Source organism: Leuciscus leuciscus (assembly GCF_965113295.1).
Source record: "Leuciscus leuciscus genome assembly, chromosome: 3".
Taxonomy (NCBI): Eukaryota; Metazoa; Chordata; class Actinopteri; order Cypriniformes; family Leuciscidae; genus Leuciscus; species Leuciscus leuciscus.
This window is the reverse complement of record NC_138727.1, coordinates 29,419,401-29,445,324: the sequence shown is the minus strand read 5'-3', so window position 1 is coordinate 29,445,324 and position 25,924 is coordinate 29,419,401. Positions and strand designations below refer to the sequence as shown.

At 42.8% G+C, this 25,924-nt stretch overlaps 1 protein-coding gene and 1 long non-coding RNA gene across 2 annotated transcripts in view; one reads left to right on the top strand and one right to left on the bottom strand.

The window, feature by feature from the left end:
- hsf2bp (heat shock transcription factor 2 binding protein) overlaps positions 1-17,207 on the top strand; it is a 60,214-nt gene extending 43,007 nt beyond the window's left edge. Inside the window, exon 8 of the mRNA XM_082165440.1 lies at positions 16,898-17,207. Within this exon, the coding sequence (XP_082021566.1) occupies positions 16,898-17,052 (155 nt within the window). The 3' untranslated portion in view covers positions 17,053-17,207. The remainder of the gene's footprint in view (positions 1-16,897) is intronic.
- The window catches only part of LOC309495663, a 157,761-nt gene that overhangs the window by 37,974 nt on the left and 93,863 nt on the right, over positions 1-25,924 (bottom strand). The gene's annotated exons all lie outside the window — the stretch shown is intronic.

Below are 25,924 nucleotides of genomic sequence, written 5' to 3'. Positions count from 1 at the left end.
AGTGCATGGAACACTTATAATATCAACACTTGTGTTACGGAATGTAATGAATCATGCGATCGGCAGTTGATTGCTTTTGCCTGGCTGTTCTCTGGCTGTTCTGTTGTGAATACAGTTGCTGAGCTGCACTCGCATGTCTGCCTCTTATTTTATGATTATACTGCTGCATAAACATGATGTCAGAAGATGCCTAGCGCGTTCGTCCTTAAGTTCACGCTCTAACTGCTGATTCCGACCATTTGTTCGATTATGGACGCTGATAATGCTGCGGCCGTGCTTCGCCCATCTGGCGGCATACCAGCCCACATCGCGGCTAACATACCTCCGCCGTCACCGATGAACATGAACGGAGACTGAAGTGCTAACTGGGACTTATTCAGAGCAGAGTTCGAGGATTATGCGCTGGTCACGGACCAGCGCTAAAGACAATCAGGGAGCATACTGAAAGGGATGATGCACTACAGGCCCTTAAGGCCACTGTCCTTGCAGGCTGGCCTGATGAGAAAGAAAAAACAACACACATCATCCGAGAATTCTGGCCTTATTGCAAGATGGTATTTTGTACCGTGGACAGAAAGCTATTATCCCCAAGTCACTACGTCCAGAGATGCTCAAGCGCATACATTCAAGCCATATAGGAGGTGACGCATGTTATCGTCAAGCCCGTGACACACTGTATTGGCCTAGTATGCAAGCAGAAATAAAAGACTTTGTGAGTAACTGCTTGACTTGCGATGAATTTGCGCACAACCAACAGAAGGAAACCATGCTATCTCATGACATCCCCGGCAGGCCATGGCAGATCGTCAGCATGGACTTGTTTAGTCACCGGCAAAAGGACTATCTTCTAATTGTGGATAATTTCACAGATTTTTGGTATATTGAACTGCTTACTGATCGGTCATTAAGCGCTGCAAGGCTCAGTTTGCTCAACATGGTCAGCCAGATAGAGTGATCACAGATAATGGCCCTCAGTTTGGTGCTCTGTTTAAAGCCCATGTTGCAGGTTTTTTTATTTTTTCAAAATTAATATAACCTTGTATGAAAATACCATATGAAAAGTAAATGCAGGATTGAAAATAGTTTTGCAAGACATAAGGGCACAAATTTAATAGAAAACGTGACAGTTTCCTTGACCATGTTGAAAAACCGTTATTTTTTTCACCATCGCGTCATATTACGTCACGAGAGGGAGTCGTTTGCCGGCCCTGCATTCGCTCAGTGCGGAGTAGGTTGGTATTCAGTTGGAGCGGTCATGATTCAGTGTGTTTTCGGTGCTTATTGTATTTCAATTAATCATCGTCGTGGTAAATGATTGTGAATTATGGCCTGTCAGGACATCGAGTCCACAGGTTTCCGAATAAGAAAAAGGACGGTGCGATCTTCCGTGCCTGTGTGCGTTTGGTGCAGGGTAAGAGACGGGACTTCACTTCTGCTTCTGCTTTGAAAAATGCGGTAGTGTGTAGCGTTCACTATCGACCGGATGATTATAATCCCGGCGATATGTGGACACTGTCCCGGCTCCTTCATCGGGTCGCCCGGTGACGGTCCGCCGTCAGCATGTGGTTCGGCCGCCGGCGGGAAAATATGACGCTCACGGATCTGTCAGAGATCACTTATTGTACATCTGTTTTACAAAATGTGCCTTGTCTTAATTTAATTCATTAACATATCCTACATAAACTTGTAATGTAATGCATTTATGTGTTTGTTATTAGTCTGCAGCCGACACTTATTGTTATTATTATTATAAATATAATATATTATATTCTATAATTCATTTTCAATCTGTACAAACCGACTTTAATGTTTGTGTTGGCTGTTTCTACATATAAAGTTTTTATACCGTAAGACAGTTGTGATTGTGATAATTTTTTTTATTCATCGTCACCAAATGGGTCAATTCAAAGCCTTTATAAAGTCCCTCTTCCTCTGGAAACTGTCTCCTAATGGCTGACATACACAACACATGCAGGTAAGGGTCTAAATACTAGCTTTGTTATTGCCTGATACATGATGATAATAATCTGTACAGTACTGTGATCTGAACATAGTGTTATACATATCGTCGGCTAACGTGGATATATCTATAATAAGCTAACGCTGTTCTCTCGCCCTGTTCTCCTCACACCACAACTCAACGTTGTTCTGTCTAATCCTGGCCTGTCCTGCTCACTTGGCTTCATATCAGGCTCATAATTATATGATATCATAATATATACCAATTATATGAATTATATATCATACGAGTAAACATTTAGGCTACAATTTTCCCAGCTTCCGAGCTGTCATTGTGATCCATTGCTTTCCTATTGTTTACTTTGACCGCTCTCCCTCCCGTTACATCACTTCCGGTTCGGCGGTTTTCAAATGCGGAAGTAAAATTTTCTCACAAAAACGACTCCAGAAGCCTAAATAGCGTTTTATAAGTATATGTTTATATTTAAATCTAGTTCCTACATTATTTTTCTATACATTGGCTTACTGGGTACTCTAACCTGCAACATGGTCTTTAAGTGTTTTGCCTCCAGCTGGGAATTTGAGCATGTCACTTCTTCACCAAGACATCCTAAATCAAATGGAAAGGCTGAGTCAGCCATCAAGATTGCTAAGAACCTTCTGCGGAAAGCTATGCACAACAGAACTGACCCTTGGAAAGCAATCCTTCATTGGAGAAACACCCCTACTGAATACATGGACAGTAGCCCTGCACAAAGGTTAATGTCGCGGAGACTGAAAACATATCTTCCATTAACAAACAAGCTTCTGGAGCCAAGTGTTGTAACTGGGGTTGTGGAGCGGCTTCACCACCGAAAGCAGTTGGCAAAATCCTATTATGATAGGTCAGCTCGTGATCTGCCAGAGCTGAACATAGGAGAGAGGATCCGCATGAAGCCCCTTCCAGGGGAAAACTCTGCGCTATGGAGGGTCGGCACCTGCCTTCAGAAAGTGGCACCGCGCTCTTATCTTGTGAATGTGGGTGGATCCCTATATAGACGAAACAGAGTGCACCTAAGAACGGCAGAGTCAACCACCAAACAAGCATTGGACAGTACTGAACCCGAATTGCCTCTTATGCTGGAAGGGAGTGTTGCAAAGGCTCTTCCATCCGCTGACTCACCTCCTGCGAAGCCCGTGCCACAGGCTTCACTTGGCCCTGTCAAACCCTCATCATCAGATGGACACACTTACACTAGGGCTGGCCGATTGTCCAAGCCACCTAAGAAGCTTGATTTGTAATAGGTTAGAAATGCTGCTGTGGCAGTTTTTGGAAAGGAAAGGAAAAGAACAGTTAATGTAACAAGGACTCTATAGTCAGCGATACTGCAGGTCATTAGTGCCTAATTTGAAGTTTATTGCAGTCGCTTTAAATGTTATGTGGCCTAAAGTTTATATAGTATTTTGTTCTTATTTACTTCTTATTTTAGAAGGGAATTCTTTAGTTTTTTGTAAAGGGGGATGTTACGGAATGTAATGAATCATGCGATCGGCAGTCGATTGCTTTTGCCTGGCTGTTCTCTGGCTGTTCTGTTGTGAATACAGTTGCTGAGCTGCACTCGCATGTCTGCCTCTTATTTTATGATTATACTGCTGCATAAACAACTTGTACACTTATAATATAGTAATGGTTGTCATCACAGTCAAATGACTTGACTGCATTTAATGGTTGAAAATCATAAAGTTTAATGACACTAAGTGCTTCCGAAACTTGGTCAGGAACAACAATATAGGTAAAGAAACGATGACTGATACAAACTGTTGTTGATCTCTGAACTATTAGCTTCACTTAGTCATCAAGAGTGACAATTTTCTTAATACAACTAAACTGAGTATCTCCATCTCTAGTGCAGGACATGAAAGTGGTCATCCCTGGCCTATATACTATGCCATTAACCTCTACCTATGAGGGAATAAACACCTCACTGGAATAGGGAAAATCTTCCAAGCTATCTTGAACACCCTTGACTGACTAAAGAACGGAGTTTTGACATTTGAACCAATCTCAGTTTCCTTCTTGAGCAACCTGCATGTCAACAGCTGAAAGCACAGCATCATTTGGTGCCTGTATGCCATAATCTTTGTGACATTTTTAAAATTACAAATGACATGGCTTAGTCTTTTTTTTAAAAAGCTATGTTTAGCTTCAAATCGCATGGTCCAGAAGTTGACAAGTGGGCCTATCTTTCTAAAAGCAGATGGTTAGTCAACCATGAAATGGTATTTCGGTCCTAAATGCAAGTGAGGGAACAACTCTTGGAAGAGTGTATGATGGTCTTGAATGAGACTTCGGAGGTATATTGTGGCCTCAGCAGTCATGGATGGGGAAAATATAATTTGCAAACAAGACAACAGTAGAAGCAGCCGTTCCCAGTACTTGTTGCCATGTGGTATTAAGTCACCTATTAGAAGGGGAAGAAATCGCAACAGACACCACATTTGTGCTGCAGTCTGACGCATGGTACTGCTGGGGTTTCTAAGTTCATGACTTGACAGGACTGATGGTTTATTGCACCTATCAACAAAACCATTATCAAAGCTTGTTAAACTGTAGTTTACAGTATTCAGGCTAATGTGACCTTAAGTTATAAGTTCAGACAGCACTAGTTTCATCTCCAGAGGGCCAACACCCTCTAAAATATAATGCATGAAATCAGGTGTGACATTGTCAGCAACACTGAAGCTCTCCCTCTGCATCGTCCCTATGACTGTGCCATAGATTTAGTGCCAGGTGAGTCTCCGCCTAAGGGCAAGTTATATTCACTTTCTGTTCCAGAAAGGGAGGCTATGGAGAAATATATTTCTGATTCTCTAGCTTCCAAATTCATTCGCCCTTCCTCATCTCCAGCGGGGGCGGGGTTCTTTTTTGTGGGGAAGAAGGATGGGTCTCTGGGACTGTGTATTGATTATCGGGGGTTGAACAACATCACGGTAAAGAATACTTATCCTTTGCCGTTGATGTCTTCAGCCTTCGAGCGGTTACAGGGAGCATCCATCTTCACAAAATTGGATTTACGTAACGCTTATCATTTGGTCCGCATAAGGAAGGGTGATGAATGGAAGACCGCGTTCAATACCCCCAGGGGGCACTTTGAAGACTTGGTCATGCCTTTCGGGCTGTCCAACTCCCCAGCGGTCTTCCAGGCACTCGTCAATGACGTGCTGAGAGACATGGTTGATCAGTTCATATATGTTTACCTGGATGACATACGACGTATTCGCTAAAATGAAAAGTCGCTTTGTTTCGGCTCCCATCCTCGTGGCCCCTGATCCATCACGTCAGTTCGTGGTGGAGGTCGACGCGTCAGAGGTGGGGGTAGGAGCAGTACTTTCCCAACGTTCTTCCACAGACGGCAAGATGCACCCTTGCGCGTTTTTGTCCCACCGTTTATCACCTGCCGAACGTAATTATGACATTGGTGAAAGTGAAAGTGAAAGTGACACGTGACGGCCAAGTATGGTAACCCATACTTGGAATTTGACCTCTGCATTTAACCCATCCAAGTTAATGCACACACATTAGGAGCAGAGTAGTGAGTAGTTAACACACACACACTGCAAACGTGGATACACACACCCAGAGCAGCGGGCAGCCTTTGTGTGGCGCCCGGGGAGCGATTAGGGGTTAGGTGCCTTGCTCAAGGGCACCTCAGTCATTTCCCACCGGTTCTGGAATCGAACCAGCAACCTTTGGGTCACCAGATCAACTCCCTAACCACTAGGCCATGTGTAACCCAGGTTACCAGTGGACAGAGACAAAATACACTTCAAATTAAAAAACAGAGTTAAAGTATGAAAGCTGCTTTCAGATCAAAAATAAGACTGCAAACAAATTAATTAATTATATATAGAAATGGAGAAATATAAAATATTGAATGTTATAAATATGTCCAATAGTGTTATCTCCCTTTACATAAGCCTCCAATGAGATCGCATTTTGAATGACGTCATGGAAAATTCTGCTATCGCGGCACTTTTAGAGAGCAGCGCATTCTGGAACTTTCTTTTCTTCGTGAACCTCTGACGCGAGCAGATGCTTGTTTTGCTCCGGGAGATTTGAAGCTCCGATTTGAGTCGAGAACTGATGTAAGAGTTGTTTAAATGCCTCTAAATCATTTATATGATGACGATGTAGAAATAATTAGCAGTTAAAATGAGTTGAAGTGATATGATTGTTCACGTTATGTGTTGACCGCATGTCAATGACGCAATATTAGCGCTAGTTTAAAGCTAATATAGTGTGTGTGTATACATCTCTAACTAAGGATTCAGAGAGAAGCAGTTTATGCTTGAGAAAGACATTTTGAGAACGTGTATCATCTGGAACTTCCCTGGTTCTTCCGATGTACATGTAAACGAGTTCCTTGGCCAGGTTTTTTGTTCTTCTGCTTTTGTTTCCATGTGAGTGCTGTGATGTCCAGCTGATGAGTGTGATCCATTCTGCATGTGAATCGGACGAAGTGTGAATCATTCCTGAATTGTGGATTGTCTCAGCTCTTCCTGTGTGCGTAACGGTGGGGTTGGACTGGCGAGCCGCCCGTTTAACGAATCCTTTGATTACCCTGTTGAAAGAGAAACCGAAGCCAAAATTTAACTTGCTCATCTTTGAACGGTAGGATTAGAATCACACATCAATTTATTCTGTTCTATCCAGGGCAGAATAGGACGACTGATTTAAGTGCCTCACGAACTTTTGGACTGAGTTTACGAACTGATCTGTTCATTGAGAAACATCAGACTTTTGGACTTTCTGAGTATTTACGTTCAGAGTGAACGAAATTTTGTTTTGTTTTGTTTGTTTCATTTTCTATTGTTTTCCTTACGCCTGTGTGAGGTTATATGGGTCCATGTTCAACTAATTGATTTATCATTACAATCTAACAACAAGGTAAAAGAAAAGAAAATAACATAATTCAGTAAATTCAACCTTGTTCTTACCTCATCCTTTTGTTTTGAGTATTCACTGCTGCTGTATCATCTCTCTCCCCGGACGAACCAAATCTTTTGAGCCCACTGGTCCGTTAGTAACGTTTGACACAAATTTATCACGTGTAACGGGTTACAAGTAAAAGTGGCGAGAGCCAGCCAGGAGAGAGATTGGCCTGCAGCAATAGTGACAATACAAATATATTATTAATTATTTATATACTCAGCAGAATATTGACAACATGGATATTGTAAAAAGAGAGAATGTAGATGTCTCAAATGCCGTAATAGTCAACGGCTTAACATTGACTGAAACAGATCAGGACTTAGAAGCATGGTTGTTGAGATATGGCAGCATTAGTCGCAACCTTCTCATTGATGACCCAAACTCTGAATTCCATCAACATGCCATTATAGAGTTTACTTATAGCTCCGCTATGAAAACACTAATGCCCCTTCTGCCCGTAACAATGGTCAGTACGTCAAACCCAGATACAACCTTCATAGTGCGTGCCTTAAGCGGTGTCTACACTCAAGTAGCTAGTGACAGTGCTACTAAGCTGTATTTCGAAGAACTACAAACTATTGCTAGCGCTAGTGGAAGGTCAATTGAAGAAGTGCTCCAGGAGGAGTTAAAGAGGATGAAAGCTGGCTGCTCTGTTGCTGAGCCCATAGATGCTTCAGGTGATAGAGTTGAGTATCCACATGCTGCAGACTCTCAAACTCGTGATAGCAGCACCACCAGCTCACTGGATGGACCGTCGTCCCCAGCCAACTTACAGAGAGTGACCACAGAACAAGTAGCCCCTCCCTCAATTGAATCTGAGACATCACAAAACCTGTCCAAGGAAAGACCCAGCAGTAGAACTAGCCATCCTGCAGCTACGGTGTTACCCCATCCAGTACTTACAATGGACATGATTGATCCGCCCAGCGTGCAAAAAGTTGTAGTTGAACACATTGTCAGAACAAACGACACTGCTACATTACAACCTGCCTCTTTCCGTCTCAGGTCATTCTCTGGGAAAGTTCCTAGGCCAGTAAACGAGCCAGACTTCGACACATGGCGGGCAAGTGTTCAATTCCTATTAGATGACCCCTCCATTTCGGACTTGTCTCGCACAAGGAGAATACTTGATAGTCTGCTCCCTCCTGCTGCTGATGTCATTAAACATGTGAGTCCCCAGTCTTTACCTTCAGTTTACTTGGAGTTGCTAGAGTCAGTTTACGGATCCGTGGAGGATGGAGATGAGCTGTTAGCAAAATTCATGACCATGCTACAGAACCCAGGGGAGAAGCCCTCCAGTTATTTGCACCGGTTGCAAGTTATGTTGAGCACTACTGTAAGGAGAGGCGGCATTGCGGAGAGTGAGCAAAACCGCTGTCTGATAAAGCAATTCTGCCGTGGATGCTGGGATAATGGGTTAATTTCCAGCTTACAGCTAGAGACGAAAAAGATCAACCCACCTTCTTTTGCAGAGATGGTAGTGCAAATTCGCACGGAAGAAGACCGACAAGCCTCAAAAGAAGACAGGATGAGAAGTCATTTTGGAATGAACAAACAGAGTAATGCCCCCAAAATGAGAACGGCTACTCATCAAATGTCAACATACTCCCAGCATGCAATTGGTGGAGCAGCTGAAGAGGTGGATACTATGAGGGCTCAAATATCTGAAATTAATGCTCAGGTTGCTGCTATGCAAACCTCAACTTACCAGAAGTGCAAGCCTGATTATTCCAAAAATTCTGAATTGATCCAGCTAAAGAAAGAGCTAGTAGAACTACAAGCAGAAGTAGAGGCTATGAGAACATCCATTTCTGGTAAAGTGCCAAAAGAAACCCCAGCAGCTAAGGAAATAGCGGGACTGAAGAAGCAAGTGGCAGAGTTAAAGGCTCAGTTGTCAGCCCCTGACATACCACAACATCGGTCAGGCAAGACTGCAAAATTCCAGCATAGGCAAACTGAGAGGGATGAGAACAATCAACTCAGAAGTGGTTCAGTGACAATCACTCGTCCTCGTCCTGGATACTGTTTTAGATGTGGTGAGGATGGACACCTTGCCATCAACTGTGAAAATGACTCGAACCCTTCTATGGTAGAGGAGAAGAGGCGCCAGTTGAGAGAAAAACAAGCTCAGTGGGACCTAAAGAACCAAGCCACTACTACTCAGTTAAACACCAGACAGTCTCTGTAGCAGGGCATATGGAGACTGGGACGAAGCATCATTGCCCTAAAAGCAAACTGCCAAAAGGACTAATTGGAATGAAATGTACTGCCCAAATCTATGTCGACACAATTGAAGTGAACTGCCTTTTAGACACTGGTTCCCAGGTGACTACCATCCCCTTGTCATTTTACAAAAATAACTTGTCTCATCACCCCATGAAACCCCTGGAATCTTTGCTGGAAGTGGAGGGAGCCAATGGGCAATCAGTGCCTTACCTCGGGTATGTGGAGTTAACTTTAATGTTTCCCAAAGAGTTTCTAGGAACAGACGCAGAGGTTACCACGCTAGCACTGGTGGTCCCAGATTTGGTAAATGTACCACAAGTCCTCATTGGTACAAATACCTTGGATGCACTTTACTCAAGTTATGTACAAAAAGAGACTGTCAGTCCCAAATTAGCTTCTAAAGGGTATGCAGCCGTACTGAAGACACTTGATGTGAGGCATCGACAATCATGTGCCAAAACCCTTGGGTGTGTGACCTTAAAAGGGGCAGTCCCTGAAACTGTGCCAGCAGGATGCACTGCTGTTCTTGATGGAGCTGTCTGCCTGAATTATCTTCCAGCAGAAAAACTGACTGTTACAAGTCCTCCCACAATATCTTCTCTGCCAGGTGGTCTATTAGTTGCCAGTGGATTGCACGCCTTACCTGTGAAACGTTTCTTCTCCTTGCCTGTGGTAGTCAAGAATGAAACCCAGACTAACATAGTAATCCCTCCCGGGTCTGTGATTGCAGAAATGCATGCTGTCCAGCAGGTGATACACAAGCCATTAACAAGTGATGTTTCTGAAACACCAGAAAGTCCTCGGATAACTCTCGATTTTGGAGACTCCCCACTGCCCTCCGAATGGAAAGAACGGCTATCAGCCTTGTTAAACTCTATGCCTGAAGTTTTTGCTTTGAAGGAAATGGATTATGGGCACACAGATAAGGTGAAGCACCGAATTAAACTGAGTGATGAAACTCCTTTCAAGCATAGAGCTCGTCCCATCCACCCACAAGATATTGATGCCGTCAGAAAACATCTACAGGAGTTGTTAGCAGCCGGTATTATACGAGAGTCTGAGTCCCCATTCGCATCCCCCATTGTAGTAGTCCGAAAAAAAGACAACTCAGTGCGGCTATGTATTGACTTTAGGAAGCTTAACTCTCAAACCATACGAGATGCGTATGCACTCCCAAACCTGGAGGAAGTGTTCTCCATGTTAACTGGTTCCAAGTGGTTTTCTGTTCTCGATCTAAAATCCGGGTATTACCAGATTGAGATGGATGAAGCGGACAAGCAGAAAACAGCATTCGTATGCCCCCTCGGGTTCTGGGAGTTTAACCGTATGCCGCAAGGGATAACCAATGCGCCAAGCACATTCCAGCGGCTCATGGAGCGCTGCATGGGTGACTTAAATAGAAGAGAAGTCTTAGTTTTCATCGATGATCTTATCATCTTCTCCGAAACCCTTGAGGAGCATGAGCGCCGACTGATACAAGTCCTGAATCGTTTAAAAGAATACGGATTGAAGCTCTCACCCGAGAAATGCAAATTCTTCCAAACATCTGTGCGCTATTTGGGCCACATTGTCTCCCAGAACGGTGTAGAAACTGACCCATCAAAAATTGAGGCCATAAAAACCTGGCCAAGGCCCCAGAACCTACGGGAACTAAAATCCTTCTTAGGATTTACAGGATATTACCGTAGATTTGTTAAAGATTTCTCCAAGATTGCAAAGCCGCTCAACAACCTTACAGCTGGCTATCCTCCGGTTCGAAAGGGAAGAAGGAAAGATAAAGATCACACTTACTTTAATCCAAAAGAGTCTCTGGGTGACAGATGGACTACCGAGTGTCAACAGGCATTTGAAGGCCTCGTGGAAAGGTTAACCTCTGCTCCTGTCTTGGGGTACGCAAATCCTTGTCTGCCTTACCTATTGCATACAGATGCTTGTGCTACAGGACTAGGAGCAGCCTTGTATCAAGAACAGCAAGGACACATGAGAGTCATAGCATTTGCCAGCCGTGGATTAACAAAGTGTGAAGCCAAGTATCCTGCCCACAAATTGGAATTTCTGGCTCTCAAATGGGCAATCACCACAAAATTCCATGACTATCTGTATGGGGCAGATTTCACAGCGGTCACTGATAGCAATCCCCTCACCTATGTCCTTACGTCTGCCAAACTAGATGCTACTAGTTATAGATGGTTATCCAGTCTCTCAACCTACAATTTTAAGATCCAATACAGAGCTGGAGCACAAAATCAAGATGCAGATGGATTGTCTCGTCGTCCCAATGGTGAACCATCAGATGATTGGGAATCTAAAAAAGAGCAAGAACGAATCAGACAGTTCACTCTACATCATCTTGGAGATCTTGAAGGCAACACCAATACAATCTTACCTGAAGTAGTGGAGGCCATCTGTGAAAAACATCAAGTCAATCAATCCCATGATTATCAGTCTTTCCCTTTGACCTTGGTAGAGTCTCTGAGCATGAATGAAAAGGCATTACCTCCAGAAATCCAGGAAGAAGATGGCCATGGTCTCCCAGAGATACCTTACCTGTCTGAAGAGGATCTGATCAGGAAGCAGCGAGCTGACCCTGAAATTAAAGAGGTAATTGAGCACTTGGAGTCTAACAACAAACCTGCAAACTTGAAATTCCACTTACCCGCAGTGACTTTGTGGATGAGACAATGGAACAAACTTGAGCTGAAAAATGGGTTGTTATATCGGAAGAGGATGGACGGAGACAAAGTGTTGAACCAACTGGCTTTACCTGAAGATCTTCGAGGAATTGTACTTACCAGTCTTCATGATGACATGGGGCATCTGGGTCTAGAGCGAACTCTCGATCTTCTCCGTTCCAGATTTTACTGGCCGAAGATGGCGGCCGATGTGGACAAAAAAATCAAAAGGTGCGAGCGCTGTGTTCGTAGGAAGACTCCTCCACAGAAAGCGGCTCCCTTGGTGAATATTCAGACTCATAGGCCATTAGAACTTGTTTGTATGGATTTTCTGTCACTGGAACCAGACAGCAGTAACACCAAGGATATTTTGGTCATCACAGACCATTTTACCAAGTACTCTGTTGCTATTCCTACCCGTAACCAGAAAGCGCAAACAGTTGCTAGATGCCTGTGGGATAATTTCTTTGTCCATTACGGTTTTCCGGAGAAACTTCTCAGCGACCAGGGGCCAGACTTTGAATCTCATACCATCCAAGAGTTGTGTAGAATTGCTGGCATCCGAAAAGTGAGAACCACCCCCTACCATCCTAGAGGGAACCCGGTGGAGCGCTTTAATCGGACCCTCTTGCAGATGCTAGGCACCCTGGAGAACAAAAGCAAAGCTCATTGGAAGGATCACGTCAAACCATTGGTGCATGCATATAACTGCACAAGGAGTGATGTAACTGGATATTCACCATATGAGCTAATGTTTGGGAGGCAGCCTCGACTGCCGGTCGACCTTGCTTTCGGACTTCATACCAACCTCCCATTACAGTCCCATTCGCAATATGTGAAATCTCTAAGGAGTCGATTAGAGGAAAGCTACAGAGTTGCTTCTCACAATGCATCCAAAATAGCTGATCGGAACAAAAGACGTTTTGACAGAAATGTAGTTGCCTCTACACTTGAACCAGGTGATCGAGTCCTTGTGCGAAATGTCAGATTGAGAGGGAAACACAAGTTGTCAGATAAATGGGCCTCTGAGATCTATGTGGTAGTCCGGAAAGCAGGTGACATGCCAGTATATACAGTCTGCCCAGAAGGGAAAGATGGACCAGTCCGCACATTACACCGCGATCTGCTACTGCCTTGTGGGTTTCTACCCCTGAATGAAATTGAAGGAACAGACCCTCTGAAAATTCGTCGTAAGCCTAGAACCAGATCCCACTCTGCACACGAAGCGGTTCCTCAAGAACATCTGAGTAGTCAGTCTGAATCAGAGGATGACTCTTATATTGGAAATTCAGGACGCCAATTGGAGTTTAGTACAAAAATGATTTCACCTCCAGAACATCCTATGACCGTAGAGAACTTACCTGAAACAGAGTTTCTCAACTCCCCTGCTGCTGTGGTAGAACCTGTGAATGAAACCTTACCTGACACTGGAACCCTTCCGGCTGCCGTAGACCTTGTAAAAGAAACATTACCTGACATCAGACTAGAAGAAGACTCCACAGATAATCAATCAGAAAATGAAGAAGAACATTGTATACCTGTTCAAGATGGAGACACTGTTGAAGTGGAGAACTGCAGAAGCAAATGCATTGAAAGTACTGAGCCCCCAGAGTTGTTAGCACCTATGAATGGAAATGTGCTGGAGTTTTCAGGTCTGTCGGACACGGAGGAAACACAGTCCAATGACATAATCTCACCTGCCCAGGATGTTACAAGTAACCAGCCTGTTACAGATGATGACCTTGAAGCTATTGACCCTAGACGTTCCAGAAGGCAGCGTGGGCCTCCTAACAAATTCCAGTATCATAAACTAGGAAATCCCCTAACACTGTTATCCAGTCTTTACTGCAAGGGTTGAGTTCTGCACTTACCACTTCCTTGGAAGAATCCACATCCATCAGTGATCAGTCCTTGAATATGTCTGGTGCTTTTCCTATAGTGGTGACAAGTCAACCCCAAGCATGCCCGAGGACGTGCCTGAATTCAGAGGGGGAAAGTGTAACCCAGGTTACCAGTGGACAGAGACAAAATGCACTTCAAATTAAAAAACAGAGTTAAAGTATGAAAGCTGCTTTCAGATCAAATATAAGACTGCAAACAAATTAATTAATTATATATAGAAATGGAGAAATATAAAATATTGAATGTTATAAATATGTCCAATAGTGTTATCTCCCTTTACATAAGCCTCCAATGAGATCGCATTTTGAATGACGTCATGGAAAATTCTGCTATCGCGGCACTTTTAGAGAGCAGCGCATTCTGGAACTTTCTTTTCTTCGTGAACCTCGGACGCGAGCAGATGCTTGTTTTGCTCCGGGAGATTTGAAGCTCCGATTTGAGTCGAGAACTGATGTAAGAGTTGTTTAAATGCCTCTAAATCATTTATATGATGACGATGTAGAAATAATTAGCAGTTAAAATGAGTTGAAGTGATATGATTGTTCACGTTATGTGTTGACCGCATGTCAATGACGCAATATTAGCGCTAGTTTAAAGCTAATATAGTGTGTGTGTATACATCTCTAACTAAGGATTCAGAGAGAAGCAGTTTATGCTCGAGAAAGACATTTTGAGAACGTGTATCATCTGGAACTTCCCTGGTTCTTCCGATGTACATGTAAACGAGTTCCTTGGCCAGGTTTTTTGTTCTTCTGCTTTTGTTTCCATGTGAGTGCTGTGATGTCCAGCTGATGAGTGTGATCCATTCTGCATGTGAATCGGACGAAGTGTGAATCATTCCTGAATTGTGGATTGTCTCAGCTCTTCCTGTGTGCGTAACGGTGGGGTTGGACTGGCGAGCCGCCCGTTTAACGAATCCTTTGATTACCCTGTTGAAAGAGAAACCGAAGCCAAAATTTAACTTGCTCATCTTTGAACGGTAGGATTAGAATCACACATCAATTTATTCTGTTCTATCCAGGGCAGAATAGGACGACTGATTTAAGTGCCTCACGAACTTTTGGACTGAGTTTACGAACTGATCTGTTGATTGAGAAACATCAGACTTTTGGACTTTCTGAGTATTTACGTTCAGAGTGAACGAAATTTTGTTTTGTTTTGTTTGTTTCATTTTCTATTGTTTTCCTTACGCCTGTGTGAGGTTATATGGGTCCATGTTCAACTAATTGATTTATCATTACAATCTAACAACAAGGTAAAAGAAAAGAAAATAACATAATTCAGTAAATTCAACCTTGTTCTTACCTCATCCTTTTGTTTTGAGTATTCACTGCTGCTGTATCATCTCTCTCCCCGGACGAACCAAATCTTTTGAGCCCACTGGTCCGTTAGTAACGTTTGACACAAATTTATCACGTGTAACGGGTTACACATGACTGCCCCACAACTCTGGTAACAGAGTTGTTGGCCGTCAAGTTAGCGTTGGAGGAGTGGCGTCATTGGTTAGAAGGGTCGGGGGTACCTTTTATCATTTGGACCGATCATAAGAATCTTGAATATATTAGGTCTGCTAAAAGACTCAACTCCAGGCAGGCTCGATGGGCACTTTTTTTCTGACGTTTTGACTTTTCAAACCCGATTCTTTATCTCGCATTTTTGATCCATCCGAACGCCCGGTTACTCCCGAGAAGATAGTTATCTCCACACTCACATGGGAGGTCGAATCGAAAGTTAGGTCGGCCTTAGAAGGGGTAACGCCTCCACCCGGTTGCCCATCGAGTCGATTGTTTGTACTGGAGGAGTTACGGTCCGAAGTCATTCAATGGGGTCATTGCTCCAACATTGCTTGTCATCCAGGAGTAAACCGGACTAGCTGGTTAGTAAAGCAACAATTCTGGTGGCCATTAATGGCTCGCGACATACGCAGTTTTGTTTTGGCTTGCTCAGTTTGTGCCATTGGTAAGACGTCTAACCGACCTCCTGATGGGTTACTCCATCCGCTGTCAAATTACCTTAAGCCAAGGAGACCGCGGTGACTGTTGTAGACCACATCTTTCGTTTACATGGCCTCCCGATGGACGTGGTCTCCGACAGGGGGTCCTAATTTGTGTCCAAATTCTGGAAAGAGTTCTGTAGGTTACTAGGGGCTACAGTCAGTCTGTCTTCGGGTTACCATCCCCAGAGCAATGGTCAGACCGAGCGAGCCAACCAAGATTTGGAGAGTGTTGCGATGTTTGGTGTCCAAGAATCCTTCATCCTGGAGCCAACAACTTTCTATGGTTGAGTACGCTCATAATTCGTTACCAGTGTCATCCACGGGCCTCTCTCCGTTTGAGTGAAGTCTAGGGTACCAGCCACCAATTTTTCTGAGTCTGGATTCCGAAGTCGCGGTCCCCTCCGCTCACGCCTTCGTCCAGAGGTGCCACCGCACATGGACCAGAGCCCGTGAGACTCTGCTCCAGGTGGGGGCGCGCACTAAGGCTAAGGCCGATCGCCACCGGTCAAGGCCTTCCGTATACGTTGTGGGTCAAAAAGTGTGGCTTTCTACCAAGAATATTCCGCTCCGCTCCATGTCTAATAAGCTAGCTCCCAAATTCATCAGCCTGTTCACTGTCACCAAGATCATTAGTCCGGTGACAGTCCGCCTCAAACTTCCTCCGGCGTACAGGAGAATTCATCCCGCCTTTCATGTCTCCAAATTGAAACCTGTTTTTCGTTCTCACCTTAATCCGCCGGCCCCGGTTCCCCCACCGCCTTGACTCGTAGACGGGGAACCTACGTATTCGGTCAATCGTATTCTGGACTCGAGACGGAGTGGACGCGGATTCCAGTACCTGGTGGACTGGGAAGGTTACGGTCTGGAGGAGAGAAGTTGGGTTCCTGCTAGGGACATTCTGGATCACACCCTTATTGATGATTACAATCAGCAGGTAGGGGCCTCTGGGAGCGCCAGGAGGTGCTCCTAGGGGGAGGGGTACTGTCACGGTTCATGAATTCACTGTCTCCTTACATCTCGTCTTGCAGTGTGTGTGTGTGTGTGAGATTGTGGGCGGGGTCGCTGATCGCTGCTGCTGATCAGCACACCAGCTGTGTATGATCAGCGCACCAGCTGCAGCTGATTAGTGAACCCTATTTAGTCCCTCTGTTTTCACTCTGTCTTTGTCAGAGCGTTGTGGTGTTTTCCCGGTGTGTGATCCTGTTCCTGTTCCCGTGCCTGTTCGTTTGGATTGTGGATTTGCTTCGTGTCTTCGTGATCATCGTCTGTCTGGATTCCCGCACTTCTGCACTGATTCACCACGCACTGCCACCAAGGATTACTGAAAGCGTTTTTTACTTGCATTTGCATCCTGCCTCGTGATTGTTACAGTCCTTCAGGAGCAGGGAAACACTGAGATATAGGATACAAGACCTATTGATAGATCAGAATTGATTATACCTACAGTTGATCCTTTATATTTTGAATGTATTTTTGTTAAAGGGGTGGTTTACTGCTTTTTTTCTTTGCATGATTGTGTTTATGGGGTGCAATATAACATGTCTTCGGGTTTTTTTGTTTTTTTAAAGTCTTATTTTTCATAAATTTCACCTTTATTGTAAGCCGCTTTCTCCTCTGTCATTTGAACGACCGGTTGACTTCCTGATTCTATGAAACCACTCCCTCAGAAACAGGCAATGGGCTCAGATTGGTTAGTTGGGCCGGTGTGTTGTAATTGGCTAAACTGCGTAGTGCATGTTGTCCGGAAACTTCACGCCCATTTCCTTTACGGGCGAAACTTGCATGTGCTCCGGTCCAATGTAAATAATGGTGTCAATACTGCCGTATCAGTTTGAGCCAGAATCAGACCCAGAAAGCGGCAATGAAGAGAGTCAAGCAACCTCCGCAAACACGGCTCTTACAAAACGTTTCTGAATGGTACATTTTTTATTATTATTATTCTATTCTATTCTATTCTATTCTATTCTAATCTACTATTATTTTATAAGAATTTCGATACGCTGTTACTTGAAAATGCTACTGCTGCTTGTTAGCTTTTGAGATACGGTTTTCTCCTGATTAAACATTTCATATAACTGAATAAATGACTGAGTAATAACGTTTTTTAAAGTTATTGTTTTAACTTCAGCAGCTGAAGTTGGCTGTTGCGATTACATATAATTTTTTGAACTTTATACACGTTATTCTTATACACACAAAATAGCATCGAACTAACTGGCTATAAACAAACAGCGTTGGCATTGGTTTACGTTCTTGATCAAATCGAAAAATTACGTCATAAAATATACATGGAAAATACATTTACAAAATTAGTACATAATTACAAATTCAGGTCCAAAATGTTTGTACGCGTTTGTACGTGTAAGTGGCTACTAAAGCCAGCGCTGGCATTTGTTTACGTCCTTGATAAAACTAAAACATTACGTCTGAAATTATACATGCAAACATTATTAAGTCTTACTTACAGGTTGTGGCCCAACAACTGCTGCCTCTGGTTTTAAAGTTGGAACTGCTTCATGTTTTAGTAACAGTTTCTTGTTGAATCCGGCATTTAATTCGTGGAGATTCTGGAAGCTGTCTTCCGTAAAATGCGCAGCACAGAGAGCTATTACGATTGACATTTTCAGGAACATAATCAAACATAAATTTTAGCCATTGTTGACGAACTACAGCGTCCGTATGAAGCCCGAACACAGAAGACCTGTCAGCTGGGTGAAAATAACACACTTTCGACGGCATGGCTACAGCTCTCCACTATAACTCTTCCTCTTCGACAAAGCCGCAGAAATATGGCCATGCCCCCTTTTTTGCATGGGTTAGTTACGTATAAAACCCGGGAAGTATCTCGTTGTAGTCCCAATCGAGTCGTTTTTGTAGGCATTAAACTTCCTGATTTTTAAAAGACGATATCTCTGCTTACGTTGAACTTTCAGCGCAGCAACTTTGCAGATATTGTTCATGCACCAACAGCAACATTACACACTATTTAAAATGAAAAAAGTGAAATCACAATCAACCACCCCTTTAAGGTGGTTTTTCATTCAAATAAATGTATAATCATTGGAAACTTATTTATTCATGATCTGATTTCTATTAATTGGGATAGATATCATTTAATTCCTAATGTCTAATTATTATAAAGAATGTCTTTCTTTTCATTATAAAAATCCTAAACAATTTTGGAATAAAATTAAAAACATTATTAGTACATCAAATAAACATTCAATTAATCAAATTAGAGTTGATAATACTACATGACTCTTTATCGATTGCTCAAGAATTTAATCAGCATTTTTCTTCAGTCTGGTCTACTTAATATCTGCTTCTTACTTGAATACTTATACTTTTAATGAGACTGCATCTGGTAATAGTTTATTTTCATTTTGGAAGATTGTACCAACTGATGTTCATAATGCCATTGATGAATTAAAGGGGACTAGTGGTGCTGGACTAGATGGTATTGAAAATAGGTATCTTAAATTATCTTCTCGTATACATATCCTTGCTGATTTATTTAATCTTTCATTGTCTACATGTTGCCTGTGATCTGGAAATGTGCACGCATTATTCCACTTCATAAGGGAGGTGATATACCTGATCTCAATAATTATAGACTAATATCTATTCTATGTTCTATATCCAAAGTTTTTGAAAAATTAATTTATAAACAACTTTCAAATTATTTATGTATTAATAATATTCTATCATCATCTCAATATGGCTTTAGGTCTAATCATTCTACAACTACTGCATTACTTAAGTTGACTAATGATGTGTTTTCAGCTTCAGATAATGGCAAGCTCACTGGTGCTATTTTTCTTGATTTAACTAAAGCTTTTGATTTGGTTGATCGTTATTTGCTTTTAGATAAACTTCATGCTATTGTTTTTTCTGAAAATACAGTTTTGTGGTTTAATTCATATCTGCATAACAGAAAACAGTGTGTTGTCCTAAATGGGAATAAATCTGATCTTCTGATTCAACAAAGAGGTGTGCCTCAAGGTTCAATTCTGGGACCACTTCTTTTTCTATTTATGTAAATAATCTACCATTACCTCTCAAAAACTGTCAGGTTCAACTTTATGCGGATGATACTGTCATATACATCTAATTCAAATTCAAATTCAGTTATCTCTTCAATCAGATTTTAATACTTTACAAGATTGGCTTCTGGCTAACAAATTAGTGCCTAATAAAACCAAGTCATATACTATGATTTTTGGTTCTAGACAGAAACTTAATTCCTTTGCATAGAGGTGATACTATTAAATATCTTGGTGAATGGCTTGATTCTAAACTTTCTTTTAAACCACACATTAATCATGTTTTACGCAAAGTCAACATTGGAATGAGTATCTTGCATCGATCTCGAAATTGTTTTTCTTATAGTGTTTGTAAGAAACTTGTTTCTCAATTAATATTTCCGTCTTTTGATTATTGTGATGTGGTTTATCAAACGGCATTAAATTCTGATCTTGCCTCGCTTAATACAATATATAATCGAATTTGCAGATTTGTTTTAGGATGTTCTTTTTACACACATCACTGTACAATGTATGATGCACTCCAGTGGTCATCTTTGTGTGTGAGAAGGCACATTCATTGGCTTCAATTTATATTTAAATGTATTTATTTTAATTGTTCTAGTTATCTACAACAATACTTTGTACCCTTTTCTTCAAACCACCAAGTTAGGCATTCTGTCCAGACATATTTTCTTGTTCCTCGTGCAGAAAAAAAAAAAACAATTGGCAAAAGAGCATTTATGTTTAAAGCTCCAATAAACTGGAATAATTTAACTGCAGACATCAGATCCATTACATCATTTCGGTTGTTTAAACAATCTTTATCATCTTATTTTAAGGTGGACTGCATAGGTTATCATTGAAACTGTCACGTTGTTGTTGTTATGTTTACTGTTGTTTATATTTATATTTATTTATATTTGTGATTGATGTTGATTTAAAATTGTATTTTCTGATCAGTATTTATTTTATGTGTATATTATTGTTTATTCCGGTATCTTGGTGGTGTAATTTATTTATATTTGTGATTGATGTTGATTTAAAATTGTATTTTCTGATCAGTATTTATTTTATGTGTATATTATTGTTTATTCCGGTATCTTGGTGGTGTAATTTTATTTTATTTTATAATTTTTGTTGTTTGCTTGTTTGTTGATGTACTGTTAATTGTAATTTTGTTATGTTTTTATTTTTATGTTGTAATTGTGTTAAATGGTACGTAAGTGTAGGGGGGTTTCTGGGGTTTCTCTTCTCACAGGACAGCATCAGATAACTGAGTGTCACCTCTCCTTCACAGGACGACGGGGACTAGACGAAGGACCAGAACCCTCTCGTGGCGTCCAACGAACAATATACAATAGGCAGAAGGCGATGACCGTTCAGATGAAATGCAGTAGCAGTAGGTGGACTACAGGTGGGTAGCAGCAGACAATGGGCTCTCTTTTCACAGGACAGCATCAGATAACTGAGTGTCACCTCCCTTTCGCAGGACAGCAGCAGTATGCGGCAGCAGATAACAGGTTCTCTATGTTCACAGAACAGCAATGGTGAGTACAGAATCCAACAGTTAATAACTGAGTCTTCTTACCACAGGGCAGCAATGGCAGCATGCAGAGGCAGATAACAGGTTCTCTATGTTCACAGAACAGCAATGGTGAGTACAGAATCCAGCAGTTATTAACTGAGTCTTCTTACCACAGGGCAGCAATGGCAGAATGCAATGGCGGATAACAGGTTCTCTACGTTCACAGAACAGCAATGGTGAGTACAGAATCCAGCAGTTAATAACTGAGTCTTCTTACCACAGGGCAGCAATGGCAGATTGCAGTGGCGGATAACAGGTTCTCTACGTTCACAGAACAGCAATAGTGAGTACAGAATCCAGCAGTTAATAACTGAGTCTTCTCACCACAGGGCAGCAGTGGCAACATGCAGCGGCAGATAACAAGTTCTCTATGTTCACAGAACAGCAATAGTGAGTACAGAATCCAGCAGTTAATAACTGAGTCTTCTTACCACAGGGCAGCAATGGCAGAATGCAATGGCGGATAACAGGTTCTCTACGTTCACAGAACAGCAATGGTGAGTACAGAATCCAGCAGTTAATAACTGAGTCTTCTTACCACAGGGCAGCAGGCAGAATGCAGTGGCGGATAACAGGTTCTCTACGTTCACATTAATTCTTGGTACCCCACCGGACTAGACGATCTCCGACTAAGCTTTCAGAGTGCTGGTAACATCAAACTTTCCCATACTCGTGCATGCATCAAACCACTTTAAATCCTCACACGTGCTCACTTCAATCGTCAAACACTGCAGTGACACACCGCTTAACAGTGAAAAGTGTACCTTCACTTCAGCTCGTCAGGGCCGGCCAATCCACTATGATGATACTTTCAAAGGGAGACGCCACATTGTTGTTCGACCAACAATCTGTAATTCAGAACACACTCGTTTCCCTCGCCACACCAACCGTCTTTACTTCTGCTGCTGTCCCGCCGCCTCTGCCTCTCGTCTTCCTGTAACCTCAACTTTAATCAGGAAACTTTAAATCATAAACTTTAATCAGGATCGCTCTGCTTGCCTGCACACGCGCGCCCTGTCTCTTCAAACGGCCGCTTTTTTAAATCACCCGTTCCCAACACACGCTCCAATAGCTGCTTGATTATCCACTGCAGCTGTTACTCATCAACATAGGCGGCCATTACAGGCCGCCGGAACCGGCCTGTTGTCCCACCGGAAATGTTTCCCCAGGGGAACTCATTCTCTATTCGAAGTTCCCATTCGTCACCCGGTGACATCAGGACCCACTCGAAAACGAGATGATAAATCTCAAGGGGTTAATCCTTCTAATAATAATAAATAGAACATTCAATTACTTACGGTCATATCTATTTATTTGTTACAGCCATTTTCACAACATCTGTAGGTATAGGTGCTAGCACTGTTAATGTCATGAATCAAACTTGGATGTGCAAAAAGTTCTATAGACCTTATGTGCCAGAGAAACAAGCCTTCAGCCATCTTTAGGGTTTGTCGATGAACTTCAGTTTCTGTGGTAGCTCTGCATATTTCTATGGCATCGCTGTCGAAGAGTAATTAGCTGGTGAAGTGGATTTACTTATTGTAGAGTTAATGAAAGTTATCATGAGCATTGTAATGTTTGAAGCAGATGTCATAACAAATGGCAGTAAAAGATGGCCAGGAAGATATTAAAATGAGCGGTTCATTCATAAATCCATAAAATCTTACCTTCATGCTGTGGAAATACTAACCGGAAGACAGAACACAACGAGAGGTGCTGAAATGGGGAGGGGCTACATAAGGTCTATCCACCTTATTTTGCAACACGGAAGTAAATACGATGACGTACTTCCTCATAATGTGTTATGCTTTTACACGTTTCGCTAGCCGGTAGGTAAGAAGCCATGTTGTGGGAGTTTGCACAAAACACTATTAAACACTGTGATGGTTAATATTTATCAGCCCGTGGTGTATAACACAGTGGGGGGATGAAATGAAGAAGTGGCCTGACATCTTATGAGAACATTTTCGATTATTTTGTGTTGTGACAGGAGTAAAAGTTAGACGGGTCTTTGATGCGCGTCTCAGCAGCTTGTTTAACAAATGCCATCTCTGCATATGCTGTGAGTTTGGGTTGCTTACGACATTCTTATGGCAACGCAATGTGCGCCATTTCACCAGATTTGTAATGTAAATCATCTATAAACCTACCCTAACACAGGAGAATACTTAAATACGTTTCTAAATATACACACTGTTTATTCATCGCGACTTCAAAATAAAAGTTTAAACCCTCATGAGTTTGTGTTTTGATGTCCACATGTTATTGTTCAATAAATGACAGTGGCTGTAATGTTTCTCTCGTAAAGAAGTGACCAAATATTAAAGGGATGATCTTCCGTCCGTGGGTCTGCCATTAACGAAATGGAAAGAGCAAACATACAAGATTTTTTGCGGTTTCTCACAAATGTGTTGCTCCATTTTACATGCACCATTTCACATGTACTGCATCGTGTCATACATTAAAAATATGCGTGCAAAGAACTCCAAATGACAATTGAACAGTTAATGCAGTGGTTCTCAACTCTGCACATTTTATGGGTGTTTCTCAATATGCGTTCTTCAGCGATCTTGCGTCCTTGTGTTCTCGTTTTACGTCATCATTAACCGTCGAAGTTCAGACCCAATTCTCAAGAACGCAAGTACAGAGGACGCATGAAAGAACCCGGATGTGTTCTTGATACCGAGGATGCATCGAATGCAGACTTGAGCTAGTACTCGCCTGGTGTCCCAGAAGTCATTGCGGCCGGTTCGGAGTTCGTTCTTCCAAGGAAGCTTGGCAAGACCGGTCTCCACGAGAACACAAGTCCGTTCTCTGCGTTCTTGGAATTGAGAAACAGCCTATGTCTCCCTTATTTAACACACCTGAACCAGATCATCAGCTCGTTAGGAGAGACTCCATGAACTGAACTGAGTGTGTCAGATAAGAGAGACATACAAAATGTGCAGAGCAGCGGGTCCCGAGGACTGGAATTGAGAACCACTGCGTTAATGCAACAGATACACTGTTATATATTTGACTAAAACATAAAAATAACAATCGTATTGCCTGCGTGTTCACACATTACAATAATGCTTTTAACCAAAGCCGACGAGCTTCCTGCAGCGTGCAGCTCATAGGGTGCCCCACATCCACATTCAGTTCTGGTGCGTGGATTATGGTCAAAACAAATATCTTGCAGGTATTTTTTACACTTGAACCAGCTATTATTGCTCAGCCTAACTGTGGAAAGGACGGCAGTCTTTTAAAAGTTAGCTAGCCAGTCAAAACTACACAGTCGACGCAAAACTATGGGTTCACAATACAACTACAATTAGCGGAAGTGGCTTATCACATTAGCAATAAAGCTTAGCAAACCGGAAATCTAACACATTATATAAAAAAAATGGGCCCACTCTTGCGTTAAAAATACAGTGAATAGGAGTATGTGAGTAGGTGGGGCGCTTTTGTCTGAGTTTTGTACTTTTATAACAGAGAATTCAGCAAATTCAAACGCTTCTCACTGAATATCACAGTGCTGTCATGGTGTCTGTCGTGTGATTGAGGTGTGAGCTAGAGCTGTGCTATGCACTGGTCCGAGCTGATAAATGGTCTGTGCGGCGAACTGTTGCCAGATTGGAAATGTCCAAGTATCGTGCCAGAAGCTCAAAATTATTGAATTTGGAAGAAAATTATCGTTCCCTTTCAGTCGCTCATGTTCGACGTAACGTCGGGGTGACAACGTAATTGGGATCACTTCAGGGAGCCCTATCATCTTCGAGTGTCTACAGAACGAGCCAATGAAAGTTGGCGTGTGTGAATCGCGTCACGCGCCCCGCCCCACAGTGCGGGTATAAACGAAGCGGGCGCATGCACACACTGTCTTTCCCTTTGGAGTCAAGCTTTCTGTTTGACTTCAGAATTCTACAAGACCCTAATAGCGTTGAAGACTCTGTTTCCAGTGTTGGTATGATGCCGCGATCAGCGAGTGGCTACGAGCTTAAGCTCACACAACTGCTGTTTTCACAGCAAGCATATTTCTGTGTCGGTATCAGTGGGCGTTTCCCTGATAGTGTTTACACTGGTCTACTGCTGTACACTGCGGCCATTCCCATGGACATGCACGAGGGTGGTGCTGACCCAGAGCTCCGTGCGACAACTGACCTCGCCCTCTGGGCGACGAAAAAAACCGCACCTTCCATCGGTCAGGCGATGTCCACCTTGGTGGTCCAGGAGCGCCACCTTTGGCTCAACCTGGCCGATATGAGGGACACCGATAAATATCGGATCCTGGATGCCCCTCTGTCCCAGGTTGGGTTATTTGGCGACGCGGTCGAGAGCTTTGCCCAGCAGTTCTCGGTCGTCCAGAAGCAGACGGAGGCAATCCGACACATCCTGCCCCGGCAGACCGGCTCATCCGTACTATCAGACTCGGCTATGCGATTCAGTTCGCCCGGCGTCCCCCAGCATTCCCAGCTGTGCTCAGGGCAGAGATCGCAGTCCTACTGGCGAAGGACGCGATCGAGCCGGTCCCTCCAGCCAATATGAAGACCGGCTTCTAGAGCCCGTACTTCATTGTACCCAAGAAAGGCGGTGGGTTACAACCAA